At 53.5% G+C, this 21,120-nt stretch overlaps 5 protein-coding genes across 5 annotated transcripts; 4 read left to right on the top strand and 1 right to left on the bottom strand.

The window, feature by feature from the left end:
• Positions 1-54: 54 nt before the first annotated feature.
• J4E84_010530 (uncharacterized protein) lies at positions 55-1,246 on the top strand (the record flags this gene model as incomplete). Its single annotated transcript, XM_049393085.1, has 5 exons — positions 55-99; positions 156-216; positions 268-347; positions 399-1,003; positions 1,054-1,246. The coding sequence occupies 5 exons, from the start codon at positions 55-57 to the stop codon at positions 1,244-1,246; spliced, it is 984 nt and encodes a 327-aa protein (XP_049239215.1).
• A 590-nt stretch (positions 1,247-1,836) lies between these two features.
• J4E84_010529 (uncharacterized protein) lies at positions 1,837-3,324 on the top strand (the record flags this gene model as incomplete). Its single annotated transcript, XM_049393084.1, has 2 exons — positions 1,837-1,899; positions 1,951-3,324. 2 exons carry the CDS (start codon positions 1,837-1,839, stop codon positions 3,322-3,324), a joined length of 1,437 nt encoding a protein of 478 aa, XP_049239214.1.
• Positions 3,325-10,930: 7,606 nt separating this feature from the next.
• On the bottom strand, positions 10,931-12,930 carry J4E84_010528 (uncharacterized protein; the record flags this gene model as incomplete). Its single annotated transcript, XM_049393083.1, has 4 exons — positions 10,931-12,059; positions 12,111-12,586; positions 12,641-12,822; positions 12,882-12,930. 4 exons carry the CDS (start codon positions 12,928-12,930, stop codon positions 10,931-10,933), a joined length of 1,836 nt encoding a protein of 611 aa, XP_049239213.1.
• Positions 12,931-15,797: 2,867 nt separating this feature from the next.
• Positions 15,798-17,873, top strand: PCN1 (DNA polymerase delta processivity factor; the record flags this gene model as incomplete). The annotated part of the gene is made up of 6 exons (XM_049393082.1): positions 15,798-15,878; positions 15,976-16,153; positions 16,940-16,980; positions 17,028-17,457; positions 17,522-17,808; positions 17,856-17,873. The coding sequence occupies 6 exons, from the start codon at positions 15,798-15,800 to the stop codon at positions 17,871-17,873; spliced, it is 1,035 nt and encodes a 344-aa protein (XP_049239212.1).
• Positions 17,874-18,184: 311 nt separating this feature from the next.
• On the top strand, positions 18,185-19,818 carry J4E84_010526 (uncharacterized protein; the record flags this gene model as incomplete). Its single annotated transcript, XM_049393081.1, has 6 exons — positions 18,185-18,238; positions 18,284-18,294; positions 18,345-18,424; positions 18,470-18,682; positions 18,729-18,846; positions 18,903-19,818. The coding sequence occupies 6 exons, from the start codon at positions 18,185-18,187 to the stop codon at positions 19,816-19,818; spliced, it is 1,392 nt and encodes a 463-aa protein (XP_049239211.1).
• Positions 19,819-21,120: the final 1,302 nt, after the last annotated feature.

The raw sequence follows: 21,120 nt of genomic DNA, 5'->3' as shown, positions 1-21,120 counted from the left end.
TCGCGTCAACTTCTATTATACTGCAACATTGTCGCGTCTGGAATAACAAACACTATGGCAAAGAAGAAGGTTCTCGTGAGCTATGGAGTTGACATCGATGTAAGACTTGATGTGAGCAGCAAGTTCTTGCGCAATTACTGACTGGGCGATACTAGGCTGTTGCTGGCTGGCTTGGTTCATATGGAGGTGAAGACTCCACGAGTGACATCAGTCGGGGTATGTTTGCTGTCTGGCATTAGAGGTCGGGCTCTTGCTTACATGATGCAGGGCTCTGGGCTGGAACAATAGGAACTCAGCGCCTGCTGAAGCTTTTCGACAAGTACGGAATCAAGGCAACATGGTTCATCGTGAGCTTCAACTGTTTCCGAAGCCATGATTGCTGAACTGATCGTTTATAGCCCGGTCACTCTCTCGACACCTTCCCCGAAGACTGCGCTGCCGTACGAGATGCAGGACACGAGATCGGACTACACGGCTACTCGCACGAGAACCCTGCCGACATGACCTTTGAGCAACAACGCGACGTTCTTGACAAAACCTACAAACAACTCACTGCTTTCTGCAATGGTAAACCTCCACGAGGCTCCGTCGCACCCTGGTGGGAGACGTCCAAAGAGGGTACCGAGCTACTGCTCAGCTACGGCATCGAATACGACCACTCCATGTCGCACGAAGACCATCGCTGCTATTGGCTACGTACGGGCGATGAGTGGACCAAGATCGACTATACCAAGAAGGCGACGGAATGGATGAAGCCTCTCACGAAAGGGAAAGAAACGGGTCTGGTAGAGATACCGGGCAGTTGGTATATCGACGACCTACCGCCAATGATGTTCATGAAGAAGAGCGCGAACAGCCATGGATGGGTAAATCCGAGGGACGTGGAACAGATATGGATGGATCACTTCGATTACTTCTATCGGGAGTACGACGAGTTTGTCTTCCCAATGACAATCCACCCGGACGTCAGTGGAAGACCACATGTTGTGCTCATGCATGAAAGGTGTGTTCGGTGAGCAAGTGAAGTATGAAGTGCACTGACAAGTGTGGTAGGATAATCGAGCACATCAACAAACACGAGGGCGTGGAATGGGTGACCATGGAACAAATGGCGGACGACTTCAAGAAGAATAACACGGTACCCGAGAATGCGATGATGCCGTCGCCACGCGGTGAAATCCTGAAGTTGCAGAAGGAAGGGAAGGCGTACTCTCTGCTTGATTACGATGGACCTATGCCAAAATAGCGACCAGAAAGTTCCATTGCTGTATAATTCAAGAGATGCGCAGGCCTTCATTAACCGTGACATCGTCGTCTCCATGCCTGTGAATGAGACCCGCATGCCTATCTCGGAATGATCGGAACAGGATTCCGCGGGTTGGAGCTATGGCCACCGCGTTACTGCATACCCCTCACGCCAGCCACTTGTGCATCTTCCAACCATCACGTTCCCCCCACTCTTGCATCAATGCACCAAACGACCATCCGTAGACGCGATTATGCCTTCATACCCACCAATCGAGCGTTCCCCCATCTTGGACCTCCACTGCACCAGAGCTCGGATGCCGGACTAGCTCGATAAGCGCCATGGACTTGATCTCCTTGCATCGGTCCAGTGACTGTCAGCCAACTAGCTGTCACGCGTATCATTCGCGATAGGTGGGTGAGCATGGCTGTGTGTGATGACGGTTCGAGTATTGAATGTATGCTGGAAGTGTTTACACTCTTCATGGACGATACGTATCGACTGTAACGCTGGCATCGACCTTGCTTTTTCCTTGGTTATCCAATACTGAACTTACTTTATTTCGTTGAGAGCTTCAAACTTGTGACATCATGGTTGTTGTTAAACCCCAGATTATCCTGAAGCAGCATAGAGATGAGTCCAGCAAGCTCGACGTAAGATTCGCCGATGAGCCTAGAAGAGCGACAGCTAATGATAATATCAAGGTCATAATCGTCGGCGCTGGTCTAGGCGGTCTCGGAGCTGCCATATCAATCCTCCTCGCCGGTCACAATGTACACATCCTCGAGTGTACTTCAGAGATAGGCGAAATCGGCGCCGGCATACAATGTCTCCCCAACTCCTCGCGCGTCCTCATAGCCTGGGGTCTAGAAGACTACCTCTCGAAACACGCTACCTCGCCACGGCTGTGCAACATGATCGGTTGGAAAGGCAATAAGATAAGCGAGATGGACTTCCACGAATACGAGAAGGAATGCGGCACACCCTTCTGGGACTTCCACAGGGCGAACCTGCACATGGGACTTTTGGAAAGAGCGGTGGAGCTTGGCGCGAAGCTCACGACAAAGGCGCGTGTCGTAGACGTTGAGTACGAGGCCGATGTGGGGAACAACGCCACAAGAGCCATCGCCGTGTGTCAGGACGGGACAAGACACAAAGCCGATCTAGTTGTAGGCGCCGATGGCATCAACTCGAAATGCAGAGAGATACTGCTCGGCCACGAGGACCCCCCACAACTCACTGGCGATCTGGCTTACCGACTACTGCTCAATACCGCGGACATGTTGAAGGATCCTGAGCTCAGGGGATTTGTGGAAGACCCGCAGGTCAACTACTGGATAGGACCAGATGCCCACGCCGTCAACTACGTCCTCCGCGGCGGCAAGCTCTTCAACATGGTGCTGTTGGTGCCCGATGATATGCCCGCCGGCGCGAACACACTTGCTGGGAATGTCGAAGAGATGCGTGCCCTGTACAAGGACTGGGATCCACGGATACCCAAGTTGCTTGCACTCTGCCAGGAGGTGGCCAAGTGGCGGCTGATGATTCGGCCTGGTCTCGATCCCACTTGGTCTCATGAAACAGGTGCATACACCATCCTCGGCGACGCTGCACATGCCACTCTTCCCTACCTCGCGTCGGGCGCTGGTATGTCTTTGGAGGATGGACATGTTCTCGGCCTATGCTTGGGTAAGATCAAGAGCAAGTCAACGACAGAGAAGAAACGTGCATTAGCAGTTTATGAACGCTGTCGTCGCGAACGCACTGAACGAGTCGTTTCGCGCGGCAACCGTCAGCAATATCTCTATCATGTCCACGATGGTCCTGAACAAGAAGAACGCGATAGTACGCTTCGCGCTTTTGGTGAGTTTCATGGTAAGGGAAGGATAAGCAAGGAGCAATATGAAGAAAAGGGACTAAAGGTTGGTGATGACCCTCTGGCGTGGAGATGGGGTGGTGTGGGTAGCTGGCTCATCACCTATGTTTGTGAAGATGATGTTGAGAAGAAGTGGAAAGATTTTGAGAGGGAGACGAGGGCTGAGGCAAGAAGTAATGGTGAAGTGAGGGCTGTGTTGTAAGCTACGGATGATTAATGGGGTTGTTGTACGTATTGCCGACGTTTAACGAAGAGCTGTATGTAATGAAACCATCTAGATTTTATCCGCTGGGTATCCAATTTGCGTCGAACTGACTTGTCTCTGCGAAATACCTTGTGTCTGCCTAGAGAAGTATCTATCTACGCCACAACCTGCAGGGTCTGTTATGAGCAGGCATCAGCGCCACCACCATGCACAGCCGCAATGCTGCCACCATCGTCACTGACGCCAACAAGCCAAGCAGGCAGAACCACCACGTCAGTCACCTTGAACTCTAAACATCCAAGCACCCAAATCGTGCGTGATGTATCCTACGTGTCAGGCTCTCATTTCCCGCCTTCCAAAAGACGTGGCACGCCAGCAGTGGTATACACGCATCAGGCTGACCACTCCGCCTCGTCTTCTGTGACGCAGCAGGCCTCATGGTCGCCCTCGATGCTGCAGCGGAGGAATAGCAAGGCTTTACGTTTTTGACTTGCATCGTCCGCTTCACTGTTTGGGAGACGAGGGCAAGTTGTAACTGATGCCCAACATGGTCGAATCGTATATCAAGATAGCGCATCGTCTTGCTTTCTGGTTCACCTTAGCTCCCGTCTCGCATGCTGCTGTTGTGCCCTGTGGGGCACGTTTCCTTTGCGCAACGAAGTGCTGTCGCACCGCCGCCACAATTCGTCGATTACATTCACTCAGCCACGGTCGAGGAGCTGTCAGGCGTTGAGCTATCCGCCATCGCTCGGATTGGCTGTGTCGGACTTATGAGTATGCTTATTCGCTGACTGAGAGTACAACGATGGATCTAGTGACCTAGATCGATCTAGTATGCCTTGCAGGACTTACAGCGCTACCTGCACTCGTGCGACGTGGACTCGAAGCAAAAGAGTAGGCAGACAATCCAGGGTCATCCCGGATAGCCCTCAGGGCGACATCAGATCGTTTTGCGACACGTTGGACTTGCTAACACATAGCGTGCGCCGAGACAAGTCGACATTTCTTCCTGAGGCCGCCCTTTCGAGTCCGGAATGCCGGTATGAGCGCCCCCCGCAATGCGCAGCAGAGACGGTCATTCGTCCACGTAGGTTGGAGGACCGGTGAAGGAGAAGGCAACTAGTCGCCAACTAATCGCAAAAGCGAGGCAACCACTGCCGTCAGCTTGGGTTGGGCGGCATCCGTTCCGACAGCTACTTTGCAAAGACATCACTCGCCTCGAAATTTCAATGGCAATGAGTTGTCCACGACACAAGGCAGGCATGAGCTGTCGTGTCCGAAGTGTCTCTTCGAAGACAGCGGCTCTTCGTGCCCTTTCAACAGTTAGTTCAGCGGTCCTGATGTGACTGGTTAAAATCGTTGGCTGCCCGGCTCCTCGGATTTGCATGTACTTACAATCGTACGCCTCACCTTTGGTAATCTGACCTTACTCCCTGAGCTTGAACCGATTGCTAGGTAGACCAGGCCTACGATGCGGCCATGATGCCTGTACGGACAAATCGACCGCACAGATGGTCTCCCGATTTTGGCGGTATGGTTAGTAAAGCGACGCAAACCTCAAATTGTTAGTGACTGTGCTAAATCAGATGCAGCATAGTCCAGATGAGTACGATCGAAACGAGACGTTCGACGATCCAGGCTTCCATGACGAGCACACGCTCGGACAAGACTACTATCCCGACTCATTACCATCAGCGGAGTACGCTCTCAACCTCTGGCCGCCATCTCTATATCAAGCTGCGCAATATGCGTATCCGGCGTCTCTGACGTTGAGGCAACTTCACAATATTCCCTCTGTAGATCGCGAGACACCGCCTGGAGAGTCATGGCAATCACCGAACACAATCGTTCCCTCGCACCGAGAGGACAATCAGAGCCATGTGCAGTCATGGATGAATGGTGTGAGTCAACTACACCGTGGGAGCGTATTCGAGATGAGTCCCCTAGATCGTGGATCAAGTTTGACATTAGACGACGCTGGGCTTCCAGCTTCCGGTCATGGCAATGGACATGGATGTGCCAAAACAAAAGCAGCCAAGTAAGCAGCCCGCCTTACCTCCCCAACGTCCGTTATTGACTTGCCTACAGCAAGAAGACAAGTCTACGATGCCTAATATGCGTAGACGGTACCTCCTTTACTGGCCAGTACGCGCAACGGAACTTAAACCGCCACATGGAAAAGCATAATCCGTGCGCCGGAGCCAGTAGTCGAAGGCATATTCGTTGCGGGCAGCCAGGATGCATGTCGACATTTGGACGAGAGGACGCACTGCTCGTTCATCTCAGGCGAAGCCACCCAGAACTCAATACGCGACCGGCGAAGAAGCGAAAGAGAGAAGAATAAATCAAAAGACGCCACCAAAAATTTCTTCATTAGATCTTTTATAGGCGTTACAATCGGGGCCTTCTTTCGGGTTCGTGGGTGCGGTGGAAAAGAGCCTCCAAGACGAGAGGGAAGGCGCGGCCCTGCTCTAATAGCGGCCCATCTCTCGTCAAGTCCAAGGGCGACATCAAGTCCCTCCAAGACAGAGTGTTCCCATGCGCTCTTTAAAGCTTTGGTCTTGCATCTCAGCATCGAAGCACAGACATGCGTGCTTATAGATTCCGCAGGACAGTTGGTCATTCGTACTACCACTTTGTAATCCCACGTTGTTAGAATAAAGTTAGCGTAACGTTGCTTCTTGATTGTCGACTGATGGTACGACCAGCGCACTTGACACTACTTGATACGTCTGTCGTGTAAGAAGGTCTTCCCTTGGGCTGTGTATCATAGCTTGCGAAACTGCATGCCGATAACCTCGATAGCGGATATACGAACAGTCTCGCAGCATATCAGGAAGTCTTGAATGTGACATAACCATACCATCCGCGAAGCCTGACATCGTTTCGTGCTGGTGCTGCGGAGAAGCCTTGCCAGCCTTCGACGGCACTGCGATGACGTATGCTGATGGTCGGACAGCGTGTGCAAGGTTCCAAATCCATCTCGCAGCGTGCTACGAGCAGCTTTAGAGTACCATGCTTCGTAAATTTGCTGATATCCCTCTCGAACTCTACATGCAGTGCATCACGTTGCGTGCATGGATGATTCGTCTTCCCATGCATTTACTGCCCAATGTGGCGAGGGCGCAGCCTCGGGCCAGAAGGCCGCCAAATCCTCCGACGCATTGACAGCTTCAATGACTTAATCGGTGAGCATGGCTGGTTGGGGCGCCATCTTCAAGCATTCGAGATTCGCAGTTGCTGCATTTGACGAAGCTCCCAGATAGTGCAGCTTGCAGAGAAGGCAAACTTGCATGTCCACGATTGCGTAGCTTCACCGCTTTTTCTTGCGCGAAGTCCTTTGCATGCGCACCCCGACATAATTTACCGAAGGTTATGGACTTCGAATGTGGGGGCTCTTTTGGTAGGTGAGAACCATCGGAGAAAGGCCAAGAGTAATGCAGCCATGTTGCTACTGCTCGTGTGTGTAATCCTTTCGACCAGTGCCGATCAGTGCGCGCAGAGTATGCATGCACATATCGCACTATTTAGTAAGAACCCTGTTCAATTAGTGCCATTTTGTCGAATAGCTGCACGCAGTGGTGATCAAAAGCGCGACGAGATGTGATTCGGGCCGTCATACATTCTTCGACCTAAGCCTCAGGTGTATGTACACTCCCGCTTCCCAAACCTTGTTTGCCGCGGGTCGTGTGGCTATGTAGCCATCTTCGTCATCGCCCTAGTAGCACGGCAAATCGAAACGTCGGTGTATGGTAGAGCGTAAAGAGTTTCTTTGTTCCGCAGGCCCGGGTCGCACCCACTACTATGGAGCCAAGTAGCCGGGTATACCTTTCGCGGCGGCAGTGAAAGAGACTGTTTCAATGGGTTGACTCTTTCCCAGAAGGGCACCCCTCTCGTTCCTCCTTTTCTGGATCCTCGTAGTTCCTTGCACCATAGTAGCGACCCTAGTGGGACAGTGAATGTAAGCATATGGGTCCAGAAATGTATTCGCCTGCTGTGCCTCGAAGTGACGCCTTTGCCGACAGACAGTGAATGCAAACATGCTTCATCATGCGGGAAGTTGCTCCCTGCGAATGGGAAAGGTCTCGGGCCGGCCGTGCTGATCGGTTAGGCACGATTGTGCGAGAACGTGTTCCACTAATAGCCGGTGCTGCGCCGGTCACGAGCCGTCCCGTCAACCCACTCTCTTTTTCGAAAAGACCGTCCTCGATACTGCAATATGCGTACCTGATCGGGAGAGCCCTTGATAGACGCTAGATGTTGGCGAAACGCCATGCGGCTTGGTATTCGTCACAGTGCCGCTGCAAGTAAGACGCGCAGATGGCAGGCACGGGCGACCGAGGCTAGAACGTATATTATACTCGTCCGTTCCGCCCGTCCTGGGTCCTGTTACCTATATCCGTGATATGACCATCAGATCTTGTACTAGTCTGACATTCCATTACGCCTATCCAGTCAAGAAGGTGCTAAGACGAGCATACAAGGACTAGAATACAGCTGGATATGCTTGTCGATTGGACTCGTATGAGCATTGGCCTTGTCAATGCGCTTTGAGCCTTAGTGGCGGGAAACCGATGGTCTACGCCTAGTGTTCAGAGATAAACGACTATGCGCGCACATGGCTTCAGGGTAGCCCGGCAGAAAATAAGCGTATATGCTTTTCCTGGTATATCTGCCTGCTTCTTGGGGTGGTCTTTGAGGATAAGCGTCCCGCTGCAGCAGCCGCGGCCGCAGTACACATTGAGCGACAAGGCCCATCGCATAAAGACCAACAGGTGTCATGTGCTGTGCCGCATCTGGTGCTACTGTTGCGTATCTGATTGGTGTACTGTAAACTAACGAATGTCGCACAATCCCTTGCCGTTTAAGTTGAGACGCAGATACGTCGACAGGGCTGATCCGCGTTCCGGTTCGACACTCGAACACGCGGTGAGGCGCGACATGCCCTGGCGTCGACTTTGCCGACTGTCGTGTCTCAGCTCAGGGTCCTCCATCGGCTCCAGCGCGTCTTCTTCCCCAATCGAATCGGTCGCCGTTGGATACGGATAGCGGCATAAACACTGTGCGGACCCCAGGTCACTAACGAAATCGCTCCTGCGTTCATTCTGTTTCTTTGCATCTGGAAGACTCTGGTTTGTAAGACTGGTTTTTTGTGGGGTAGTCTCTAGTTGAAGCGTGATAAAACTGACGGAGACATAGCGCACGGAGGTGCTTCGCTGAACTCAGTACAATTTGGAGGCCTTCGGACGAAATTCGCGTCACCTCATGGGCGTCGTCAAGATCGTTCTCTTGAAAAGATCATCCCTTTTCATATCTCTTCGTGGCCAAACCCTGCTCCACTTTGGTCCGGGACGTTGTTGGGTAGCTTTGGCCGCATGGCGTACGATCAGACGCAGGGTGGCGACGAGGGCTCGTGGTCGCAGCGAAGCGATGCGTATAGAAGAAGAGCCCCGTTCCCAGCGACAGTAGTTTGCGATACTGGAGCTGAGCAGACTTTGAGAGTAACCGCACCTTCATCCGGATTCGGCGGATATCCTCAGCGCTGGGTGCCGGTATCGCCTGAGTATCCTCAGCCTTATGGAATACACTATCCCAACAGTGGTTACCAACAACCTCTGTCGCCAGGACACAATACAGTCGAGAGTAGTGCATATCAAGGTCATACTGACGCAGTAAGCGCTCCGCAGAGTAGTCCCATCGCGCAATTTGAGTACGCACCACCGAACTCCTTCCCTGTTGGGCACCGGTATGTGTCTGGATAAAGTCCAATATCGCCCGCCCGCTGACTGAGTAATAGCTACGTAAGTACCTTTCCACCAATAGGATACAATACGCATCAAGGATACCATGCCATGGGAACGACCCAAGCGCCTTTGACGACCTCCATGAGTGCTAGCTAGTATGTGGTCTCCTCAAAGTTCGTTCGCTTATGCTGATGTTGCTGTGAAGCCAGGGCCCAACATATCCTTACGTGGCTCCGGCATCGAGCGTACCGGCGTCGCCTCCTACTGCCATATACCCGATACCGCCGATACAGGTTCCTGAAGGATCCCACATCGACGCCGAGTATAGCGTACCGTGCCCGTATCGCTGCGGAACCGTTCTGACAGGTGTACATGCGCTGGGAAACCTAACGCGTCACCTCAAAACCCAGGCTTGCGCAGGGTCCAGCCGGGCCAAGGTTCGTTATCCATGCCCCATCGACGGATGTGGAAGACAGTACGCTCGTTCGGATGGGTTGAGAGTGCATATGCGCAGACGGCATGGTGCGCCTCCACCTGTGCCGAGGACCGATGGCGTCGTTGATGAAGATGAAGACTGAACGAGTTCCTGGCGGTGCCGTCTGTGTGGAGGGTTAAGTCGGCCCGATACAGCCATTCACGAAGAAGACATTTTGTATGCTCGCTGGTCGTAGCTCTTTCATTATCCGTCTCTTTTGTGTGTTCATCTGTCAATTTTGACTCTTTCTGTTATATTGTCGATATCTTGGAGGGTTTGCTGCGCGCATGTGTCGGTGTTGATGACGGAAAGAGCAATCATGCGGTCTGCGTAATCGGTAAAGATCAGGGTCGTTAGCTGCGCTTTCCGCCGGAGACCCGGAAGAAGGCACTCATGTCGGGGCGTTCGTCATCGGCAAGAGTTATAGAACAATGGTAGAATATGGCAGACTCAGTTGGGGCCCACCATGACTGGCGTGAAGCGATGGGTGAAGTGACGATGGTTCTTGGGGAAAGTAGAAACGGCGTCTGAGGTTCATGGCAGGGGCACTGAGTCGTCAGGCAGCCCAACGGGAAGGATCACCCGGTCGTCTTGGGCAAGAGCGGTTAGTCCACGGGTCGCAGTCGATCGTGAATCCAGTTTCAGCTGCTCCTCATCACCCTGGAAGCGGAATGTCACAGGCATTTTTGCAACTGCCACCCGAAGCATCTCATGTTCATTCGACCCGAGAGTCATACGTTGTCCATTCAACTCTGCGCACGGATGAATCACGCCTTTCGCTGCTGAGGTCATCCGTCTTGCCTCCCATGTTGGTGGAGTAAGACTGGCCCAAGATGGATGCCATTTGCGCAAGAGCAAGTGACAGCGTCTCGCATCGTCATACAGTACCACGTACCTGACGTCAATACAATACGTATTGAGTGCATGAAGTGGTTTCGCAAGCCCTCGCATATGCAAGTTGTGCCAAAAGGCGTATACTATAGTTTGCCAATAGCCGCATCTCGCTACCGTGAGGTCCAGGGATGGTCAATTTTCCGCGGCCAACACCCGTCAGCCACGTCGACGCTCCATGGCCCGGAAGCCAAGTGCCGAACGAACGACAGATCGTTTGAGAGCACCCCGGCTGTGGTTCGCTGTGGTGGTATTGATATTTGTCATTACTATTCTGTGTGGATGTTCTGACCACAAGGTATGCGTTATAGACATTAAGCCTTCGACTCCAAGACATGTGTAGGAAAGTAAATGCGACCGCGGCAATGGTATAGCGTAAATGCCCAAAATCAAATTGAGACCCGATGCGCGCCAAGAAGTAGAGCAAGCGAAAGAAACGCGGCATCTAGCGACCGTCGTTAGTCCAACCGTATAAACAAAAGGAAAAGATGCCTCAAAGGCTCGTAATTCGAGCGCCGGCCGGGGGCGCCGAGACTCGATGTGGTCTGAGATTGATGACAGACTCTAATTCTCTCAGCATGTTGGTGCTCGCATCTCGCTGCTCACGTAGCGAAGCTTGCCGAACGCGGTCTTCTTGGATCTTCTGCATGCGCTCTTCTCTCGACATAGTGGCTCGTGTCTTGGGTATAGCAATAGCTTCGAACACTTCGTCGTCGGAATTGCTGCCTTGATCGCTCGACGGAGCACTCTGATGGGGGCTCAGCAAGTCACCATTGAGGGCGCGTAGAGCATCAGACGGACTGCCTTCATCTACAGCAGTCAGGCCGCCTAGGCTTGGAACTGGCGAGCGCAACCCGCTCGATGCCTGCGAGATTCTGCGTTCGTGGCGATCGATGTTCAGAGCCAGCGCGTTCTTGCCAGCTTCCCAAGCTTGGACCAAACTCTTGAGATCCGCGCCAATGGAGTCGTATTGCACTAGGAGAGAGTGGCCCAGATCGGTTACGTCTTCCGTGTCCTCTAAGCTTTTGCTGGTCTCTTCGCGAAGTACCTGCATCTTGGCTTGTAATCCTCGGATGCCACTCGACAGGCCCGACAGTTTGCGCACGGAATTGCGTATCTTTTCTCGGCCAGGCGTGGGTGCAACCTTGGCCGGTGATGGGAGTACGAACTGCTCTTCCTCGGCGAGCACGCGGTTGAACTTCTCACTCCATTCTCCCACAGGACGAGCCGTATTGAGCATCGAATCTACGACTGTGGACCACCGCGCAAAGTCAGGCTTGCCGCCGTCTGCCTCCATGGCGAGAAGAGAGCACAGGTATACGCGTCGGAGAATGGACAATCGATACTGCAGGATGCGCAGCGCTTTCAGCGTTTCGGCGTCATCGAATTCGGATTCGCTGTAACTCAAGGCGGCCTCTTGCATGTCCGGGTTGCTGATTTCGTACACATCGAGGTACTTTTCCAGATCATCCTCTTGTATCAATTGCTTCAGATTGTGACACTGTTCGGCGAGGATGGGGACGATGTCGGCATATGCAGCGCGGAGGTTCCGACGCAGTCGCTGGCAACGGCGGGTCTGTCCCCTCTCTTCCATGCGCGAGATGGGAGGCAGAGGACTGCTCCTGCGCGACGTTAGTGTGGATACCATGGACCGTGGTTAGATGGGAACGTACAATCGATAGCCGCGGGAGACGAGCTCGACCTCCTGGATCAATGCAAGGGCAGATGATGTCGAGGCTTCGAACGCCTGCAGGTTCGCGACCAGGTCGGATGCGCCCTTGACTGCCTCCTGCCTCAGATACTGCAGCCATTGCCGTCGCAGGTACGTGTAGCCGGCGGTAGCAATGGCAGCGAAGACGAGAATGACCAGCAGGGTCCTACTCTTGCTGAATGCAGGTTGGCGTCGCGACCAGTGAACCAGCCATGCCAGTATGAAGGTCGCCGTGCCAATGAAAGCGGCGCCGACGGGGTTTATCGCTGCGACCTTGAATTCGTGAGGGCCAGGGCGTCCGTTGGCCGCGAAGCTGGGAATGGCGGATGCGCGAAGGCCTCCCTGCTCGCCGAGCAGCTGGGAAGCGACGATGAGGTAACGGAACTGCTCCAAAAAGCGCTCATTGTCGGCGCGCCCAATGCGAGAGTTGACGGCTTTCTAAGTCACGTTAATAAGCATCCATATGCTGCCGGGGGAATATCGCAGTCGTACCGAACACGCCGTGTGTATGCGAGCGATGGAGCCATGGCGGGCGTGGATGCGCAGCGGCTGGGGCAGCCTGTCTCGTATCCGCGATTGCAGCGTCGAAGGGCCCCGGGGCGCGAAGCTCTGGGGGAAGGCGGATTGCGATGGGGATTGCGCTGGGGAGTTGTCGGGTGACCCAGTACCTTGACCTAAGCCACAGCGGTTAGCATCCGCAATATCGTCATCGTCGTGGTGCGGCGGGTCGCACCTTCTAGTAACTGCGCAAGAGGCGAGCCGTCGGATATGATGTTCTCCATGTCGCTACCGCCGCATGGTGCGATTTCGAGTGTTGTTGTAGGGTCCCGCTCCAACGCTTGTGATGACTGCGGGTGCTCTAGGCTAGGGAGGGAAGGTGCCCGTGATATGGAAATGGCGGGGATGGCTGCTGCAGGGGCCGGCGCGTGTTGTGCGTGGGATCCAATCGTGGGCGCTGTCAACGGGGAACGAGGCGGCTGGTGGCAGGAAAGGAGCGTGGGAGACACATGCGCGGTGTAGGTGAGTGTGAGTGGTTCTGGTAGTAATAGTGGTATAGGTCAGGGTCCGGAAATGAACTCGTGATTGGTGTGAAACAATCATGGGGAACGTTCGCTCGTTTACGCACCCCTCGACAAACGTGCCCCTGGTTCCTTGCATACGCGCGCCTGCTCTGTCCTCGAGGCCGACGTGCGGATGACGACCATGGCATGTGCGTGCATGCCACAGTGTGCATCGTCGTTTCCCTGCTAACATCTGGCTACACACCAACAACGACTCATCTAATGGCACTCTTAACTATCACTTCCAAGGGTCGCTCACTCGCTCTTCGATATCGAGGCTGCGAGTCAGCCGCACGTCCTCCGACATGCCATCCTAGTCCTCGCACTGATGCTCCGGACTAATCTGTCCATACCCATCTCCGCCGCATTGTATTGGCACCGGCGGTACACTAATTGCGCAGTTGCTGCGATGCCCTCGGCCTTCCATTTCGACAATAACGTTGCCATGTTCGAAGAAGCGGAACCGCCTGAATAGGGCACCAAATGTGAACTTTACCCGCATTATGCTTTATCGGTACAGCGTTGCCCGGGTACCTGAGCAGTCGGCAATGTATGGTACAACCAAAGAAACAGCCGTTTCTCTCCATGGATAATCGATAACGCTATCGATGACGTACCTGCAGCATCGCATCTACAAAAGCATGTGGCTTGCAGATCCCACAAAAGCAACCTTCAGGTCGCATCAAAATTCTCCGTGCTGACCGCGGAAGCTAATGGAAGTGTGAGCCTCAAGCTTACAAAGCATGGAACGGCCGCCTGGTGAATATCCTCCCGTGGATAACTTCGGCGTTACAGACGGAACAAAACCGCAGGCAACGTGCTGAGTACGATGTATCGACAACATCTCGGAATCGCCTAGATGTCACCTCTGACCGCTCGCCGCCACTGCTTCCTTGGCCGGATATAACTGCTACAGCCATGAGCATGAAAATGTCGCGAAATAGTCCTTCTTCGGTGCTTGATGCGCAGACTTGTCCGGGTGGGTGACTGGGTTGCAGACTAATCGGTCAGCTTACACTACACCTACACATGCAATGACGAACAACGTTCGGCAACTCCCATTCGTCTTCCAGTCTATCCGGACGTCAAGAACAAGGCTGCGCCTCTGGACAGTCATACCGTGACAGGGTAACAAACGCCACAGATTGTCAAGCAGGCTGTATCTTGACTTTATACTTCATGTGTTGTCTTTGTCACGATCATGTGTAGCAATTGTTGCTTTTCCCACTTAGCATTCGTCGTTTTCTCATCAGCATGGACAACAGTATGATCGAACGTTTACTGACTACTGTCGACCTGATCAATACCAATCTCGATACATCACCTGATTCGTGGCAAGACCAATTGCCAGCCATTCAAAAAATTACTGCCTCCTTCGAGATAAACGATACAACTTCCGACGAAGCACGCCGGCATTGGCAGGTACCTCTCATCAGCGTCTTTCAGCGTGTGGCTTTTGTCGATGCTGATCATGGTGGTGTCAAAGACTTAGCAGACTGGTGCCTGCGTCAGCTACTAGTTCTTCTACAAATATACCCAGACGACGTCGACATCCAGGCTTGTGAGTTTTCTCCAGATGATATCGAGCAACGCTGACTGCTGCAGTAATTGGCCGCAACTGGTTACTGCGAGCACAGAGGGCTTTGTCAAGCATCTCTCGGGCGGAGAGGGCATCCTTGAGCAGCGAAACAAGCAACACTGGATCGGCAACGAGGGCTTCGGTTAAAGCTGAAGAACGACTGCATGAGCCAGATTATGTCGAAGCCAGAGGATTGCTTTTACCAGCTACCGAATATCTCCAGCGTGCAGTATACGTAGCGACGGAACAGGGAGTGGTTACAGGTTACCTGCTGTCTACAATAAGTAAAGCCACAGTTGATATGTTCTCTCGTTAACTTTAACCAGGCTGCCGAATCGTTCATGAGTCTGGGAAATGTCACATCAGCGAGAGCCAACAGTCGATATTTTCAGCATGCGATTGCGTATCTACGAGCCGCGAGAGAAATGCCAAACTACTTCCTGGCCCCACATTTGGAACGGTGAGTGCTCGTCCTGTACGATGAAGCGGCGCATCGGGCTGACAGATCAAGGTATCTCGAGGGATATGGTCCCCTTTATGACGATATATGAGTACATGTAGAGAGAAGTAATATCATTGAATAACTAGAGCGAAATCTAGATTATAGAACTCGTGCTGTCAGACAAATTAAAGGGTGATGTGACAGGTGTTCGTGGGTCGTTCGTGCTCGCGGGCGCATCCATGGATGAAGGCAGGGTCCAGGCACGGGCCACCCTCCACTCAACTCCACTGCCGTCGGAAGGTCCAGCCAGCACTGCGACTACCCCAAGCAGCCAGCACAGCATCATCGCGCATTCACACGACACTTCGCGCATTCCACATACATCGCAGACCTCTCCGTCGCCTGCATCTATCCACGACGTCACAATCGATCCTGCACTGAGGCGCTCCGGACGAAGCAGCAATCACACGGCCGAACTCATCGCCCGTGTATCGACCGAACACCTATCTCCGCAACAACCAGTCGGGATCTGACGCTTCAATTGTCCGAGATCACAAGACATACACAATGGCGGCATCGGCACTGAACGAAGAGCGAGAACTCGCCATCCACCCAATTGTCGCAAGCAGCGTACAGCACAACACTCAGGTACGCCCTCCGCCAAGCTCTTATAGCCATATTGCGCGACATCAATCTTGTCTCTCTTCCGCTTTGATCTTCTTGTACTGACACAGACTCAATACAGGTCATCTCCAACATCCGCAGTCTCACCGCATCACTCTTCGGCGTCGCCGCAGGCACATTAGGCCTCGAGTCTTACACAGGCTTCATATTCTACCTCCTCGGATCGCTCGTGGTATCGGCGCTGCTATTTGCGCTCAAGACAAATGGCAAGCCCGGCGCATACTTTTACCGGCCGCTGGGTGACTTGTGGCTGGGCGATGTGTTTGGAGGGTTGAGTGGATTCGTTCTTACCTGGACGCTGTTCTATGGTTTGGTCAGAGCATGAGGAGGCAATGTTGGGATATAAATGGACTATTTGGCTGAGGGCGCATGTATACCACGGATGGTATGGTATCGATGGCTTAGAGAAGCGCTGGACTTCAATGTTCGTGTGGTGGACATGATCGCAAGCGACAGATGCACGAAGAACAAGCACATGGCCATGGAATGAAGCATTCGGCGGCAGCTCAGAGGCTGTGCAGCTGGTAGAGTGAGCGAGCAGTAATCGACGGTGCGAGGAGTAACATCGGGATGCGGATGGGTTGTTTCTGCATCACCTCACCATGACACCCACCTAAATACATTGACGCGATGTTTGATATCTGAATCAAATTGACATGACAACGCATGTTCTGAAATGTTGCGAGCCCTCTAGTAGAAACGTACTATCATGTCAGACACTCAAATAACAATGAATGTATTCATTGTCAGGAGCAATTAGTACAGCAGCAATCCGGAACCAGTCAAGCACGAAGGGTATGGTCTTGGCGGTACTTTATGCCCTGTGCTGAGTTAGCGCGTGGCCGACGCGTTCGCCAACCACTTTCGCGTTCCCCTCCATTGATTGTTGCCTCCACCGCAATTGTCTCCTGCACCACCGCGCTTTGTATACCCCCGTCAGCGTTATCGTACCCTCTTAATCTCAATCCACAGTCAACAGTATGTATCTTCGTTGACATGTGGCTAACATAGTTAACCATCTGCAGTGCTCGAGGCAAAACTACCCCAGGCCCAAATCCTCAAGAAGGTACGTTCGCGTAGGAAGCGTAGCAAAAGCTCTTCTGACAGCAACAGGTCGTCGACGCCATCAAGGACCTCGTACAGGACTGCAACTTCGACTGCAATGATTCGGGCATCGCGCTCCAGGCCATGGACAACTCGCACGTCGCCCTTGTCTCCATGATGCTCAAATCCGAAGCCTTCGAACCCTTCCGCTGCGACCGCAACATCGCGCTCGGAATCAACCTCGGCTCTCTTACAAAAGTCCTTCGTGCCGCTGGAAACGATGACGCCCTTACCATCAAGGCTGAGGACTCGCCTGATGTCGTCAACCTGCTCTTCGAATCCAGCACCACATCGAGGCTGAGCGAGTATGACATTAAGCTCATGGATATCGACCAGGAACATCTCGGTATTCCTGAGACGGACTACGCGGCAACAGTCTCGATGCCATCGGCTGAGTTCCAGCGCATCTGCAGGGACCTAGGCGCATTGTCAGAGTCAGGTACGTCCCGAATCAGACGCGACAGCGCGACAGCACACTATACAACAAACTAACTTTGCTTCAGTTTCGATTGAGTGCACCAAGGATGGAATCAAATTCGCATGCTCTGGCGACATTGGTTCGGGCTCCGTCATCCTCAAGACATCCACCAGCGTCGATAAGCCAGAGGAGAACGTTTCGGTTGAGATGAATGAACCTGTCTCACTCACTTTCTCTCTCAAGTACCTGATCAACTTCTGCAAGGCGAGCGGGCTGTCAACTCAAGTCAAGCTCTGTCTATCTAGCGAGGTTCCCCTTCTTGTCGAATACCCCTTTGAGTCCAGCTACCTGAGGTTCTACCTCGCGCCCAAGGTATGTATCTATCCCGTAAGACACCAACACATTGCTAATATGAACAGATTGGCGACGAGGACTAAACGCATCATGACTTCATTCACGCACGAGCGGCATGTTTCCAGGATAGATGTGGGGGATTTGCGGCGCAATGGCTTTGATATGCATCGAGCGTCTGTTAGTTCAAGGTTCTGGCGTGCGACATTGGCGAAAACGCGGTGCCGCGTGGTGTGTTCCGCGCCCTAGGCACAAAAGGAAAGCTACTGCCCCACCAACGGGTTCACGTCATGTCGCGGAATTTCAGATAAGGAGATCAACAGTAAATCAACAACGTACCCCGCCTGCACGCTCTATTCTACCTTCCTTACTTGACTGTTTCTTACTATCATACATCATGGCTTCTGACACGCTGATACCGGACACGCGCGTGCTCGCGATTGCCAGTCATGTGAGACTCACGCGCGGAACATTATTTCTTGCTAACATGCTATAGGTGGTCCATGGGTGAGTCGCGTGCCGTCGCGGTAGATGCAGTACACTGACATTGAGCTGAGCTATGTTGGGAACAAAATGGCCACTTTTGTCATGCAATCGCTAGGTTGCGACGTCTCTGCGATCAACACTGTGCACTACAGTAGGTAGACCATTCCCGTCGACTGGCGCATAGCTAACACCTCAGGTAATCACACCGCATACAAGCAAGTCAAAGGCACCAAGACATCCGCGAGCGAAATCCTCGAACTGTACGAAGGGCTACAGCAGGCGAACCTGACCAACTTCGACGTACTCTTGACCGGATACATGCCCAGCGCCGAGGCCGTACAAACGATAGGGACGATTGGCAGAGATATCAAGTTCAATGCTGGCACGAAGCCGGGCAGCTTCTTCTGGGGTGGGTTCGTGTGCGAGGTCGCACGATGCAGGACTGACCAAGACAGTGCTCGATCCGGTCATGGGCGACAACGGCAAGTTATACATTCCGGAGGATGAAGTACCAGAGTACAAGGGACTGTTGCGCGAGGCAGATCTCATACTCCCGAACCAGTTCGAGGCCGAGTGAGTGAATCTGAAGACCGCTCCAGCACACGCAGCAATTACTGACAGAGACACAGACTACTATCCGACACCCCCATCACCGACCTCAAGTCCCTCGCCGCCGCCATCCAAGTCCTCCACAAGACCTATCAAGTCCCCCACGTAATCATCACGTCCCTCCGCCTGACCCGCGACAACCAGACCATACCCTCGCGCCCAGTATCCAAAGCCGGCACCGGCACCCACACCCCCTCAGACCCCCAGCACCCCGACGCATCACCCTCCCAACCAGCCTCCCAACTCCCCGCCCCCCAAATCGACCTCTCCTCCATCGAAAACCTGACAATAATCGGCTCAACCGCAACCTCGGACTACAAACCCCGTCTCTTCCGCATCGACACCCCGCAACTCCCGCTCTTCTTCTCAGGAACAGGAGACATGTTTGCCGCGCTCACGATCCCGCGGTTGCTCGAAGCCGTACACGACGCGTCTACACCCGAGTTTGATCTGCATGCGAAACCAAGCTGGCGCTCACCAGACGATGTTCTAGCTGAGAACTTGCCGTTGGCGAAAGCGTGTCAGAAAGTTCTTGCGTCCATGCAAGCGATACTTACACGCACGACGTCTGCGTGTCAGGAGAAGATGGCTGCGTATGATGCGCGTGCTGCGAAGGAAGGGCGGGGTGAGGGTGATGAGGCGGATGAGGAGGTTAGCAGGAAGAGGCATCTGGCGCTTATGAATGCGAGTGAAGTTACTGTTCCGCGGTATGTCAAGGAGATGATTGATCCACCGGATCTGGAGCGGTTCAGGCCACGCGCGGTGTATGAGGGGCAGAGTGTACCAGCGGATGTTGGGCAGAGGAAGCCTGATGAGTTGAACGTGCTGCATTTGGGTGTTGGCACGAAGGATGGTGGGGCGATGCAGGTGCTTCAGTCAGGTACTCAGGGCAGGGTTGTTGGAGAGGGAGAGAAGAAGGAGGCGGGCGATTCATGATATTTGGTTGCATAGACGTTACGCGTTGAATTCTATGAATGCTAAAGCATCGTCAGTTCGTGGCTACCACCTCATACAAGAAAAAAAACTGAACAGGCCTGCGGACTACATCAAGACAAAGACCTGCAAAGTGGGTAACCTAACGTTAATGTAGGCTCTAGGGTGTTCAGTTTTTCCCTAGGTGGGCGTGCCTTTAACAAGATAAAAACTGAACAGGTCTGCAGACTACATTAAAACAAGAACTTGCAAAGTAGGTGAGCTAACGTCAACGTAGGCTCTAGAGTGTTTAGGTTTTTCGTAAGTTGGCGTGCAGCCACCTAAGCCTTCACACTGTCCGCGGCTACTTCTGCCACCTCGGCAGCCTCTGTCGCGGTCTCCGCCGCCTGGGTCGCAACGGCCGCCGCTGCGCCAAAGCCTCCTGTGCTGCCGAAGCCACCGGCACCCCTTACTGTGTCTTCCAATTGATCGACGACGACTACGCTGGGCATGACGACGCGCTCGACGATGAGTTGGGCGATGCGGTCACCGATCTTGACGGGGAAATCGTTCTCGGAGAGGTTGGCGAGGATGACGCCGACGGGGCCGCGGTAGTCTGCGTCGATTACGCCGGCGAGGGTGTCGATGCCGTGTTTGTAGGCGAGGCCGGAGCGAGGTGCTACTCTGCCGTCTATTGAACCATGGTTAGCATAATGTCTACAGCAGCCTCCTCAGTGATTGGAGTACGGGAAAGAACACGTACACGTCCCATCCGGTACTGAGATCTTGATATCCGTCGCTACCAATCCCCTCCCCCGGGCAGGGATTATAGTCTCTACTGCACTGTACAGATCGTGTCCAGCAGCAAAAGCGCTTCCCTTTGTCGGCGCCTTGGCATTCGGGCTCAGCAATTGTACCTGCAATTGCTGCTCCGCCGCCGCTGCACTAGCTAATGACGAAGCACCGACTGGCGCTGAAGGTTGTAGTGCTGCCATGTTGTCGTGGCTGGGGAGGTGTGAAGCTGCTAGAGGTGTTGGTGTAGCGGCGCCCGAGTCTGTTCCTCGTGGTAAAGTGGAGGCGTGGGAGAGAGGAGTGGGGTCAATGACCTTAGTTCGCTTAGGGAGGGGTGACGATGGTAGAGACGGCGGCTCGTGAATGGGAATTGGCGTGTCTGACATAATTTTTTCGAGAATGGAAGTTGGGTTGTTTGGAGGGGCGGTGAGGGTGGACGAAGGACGCGTTTGGTGGGGAAGAGACGACGCGTTGGGGTGTTTTGTCATTGGCTGGTTGGCGAGGAAGGTGCGACTTGCTTCTGTTGACAGTGAG

This window comes from Alternaria hordeiaustralica (genome assembly GCF_023758085.1).
Source record: "Alternaria hordeiaustralica strain BMP 2776 chromosome Unknown scaffold_42, whole genome shotgun sequence".
Taxonomy (NCBI): domain Eukaryota; kingdom Fungi; phylum Ascomycota; class Dothideomycetes; order Pleosporales; family Pleosporaceae; genus Alternaria; species Alternaria hordeiaustralica.
This window is presented reverse-complemented; position numbering and strand designations above follow the sequence as displayed.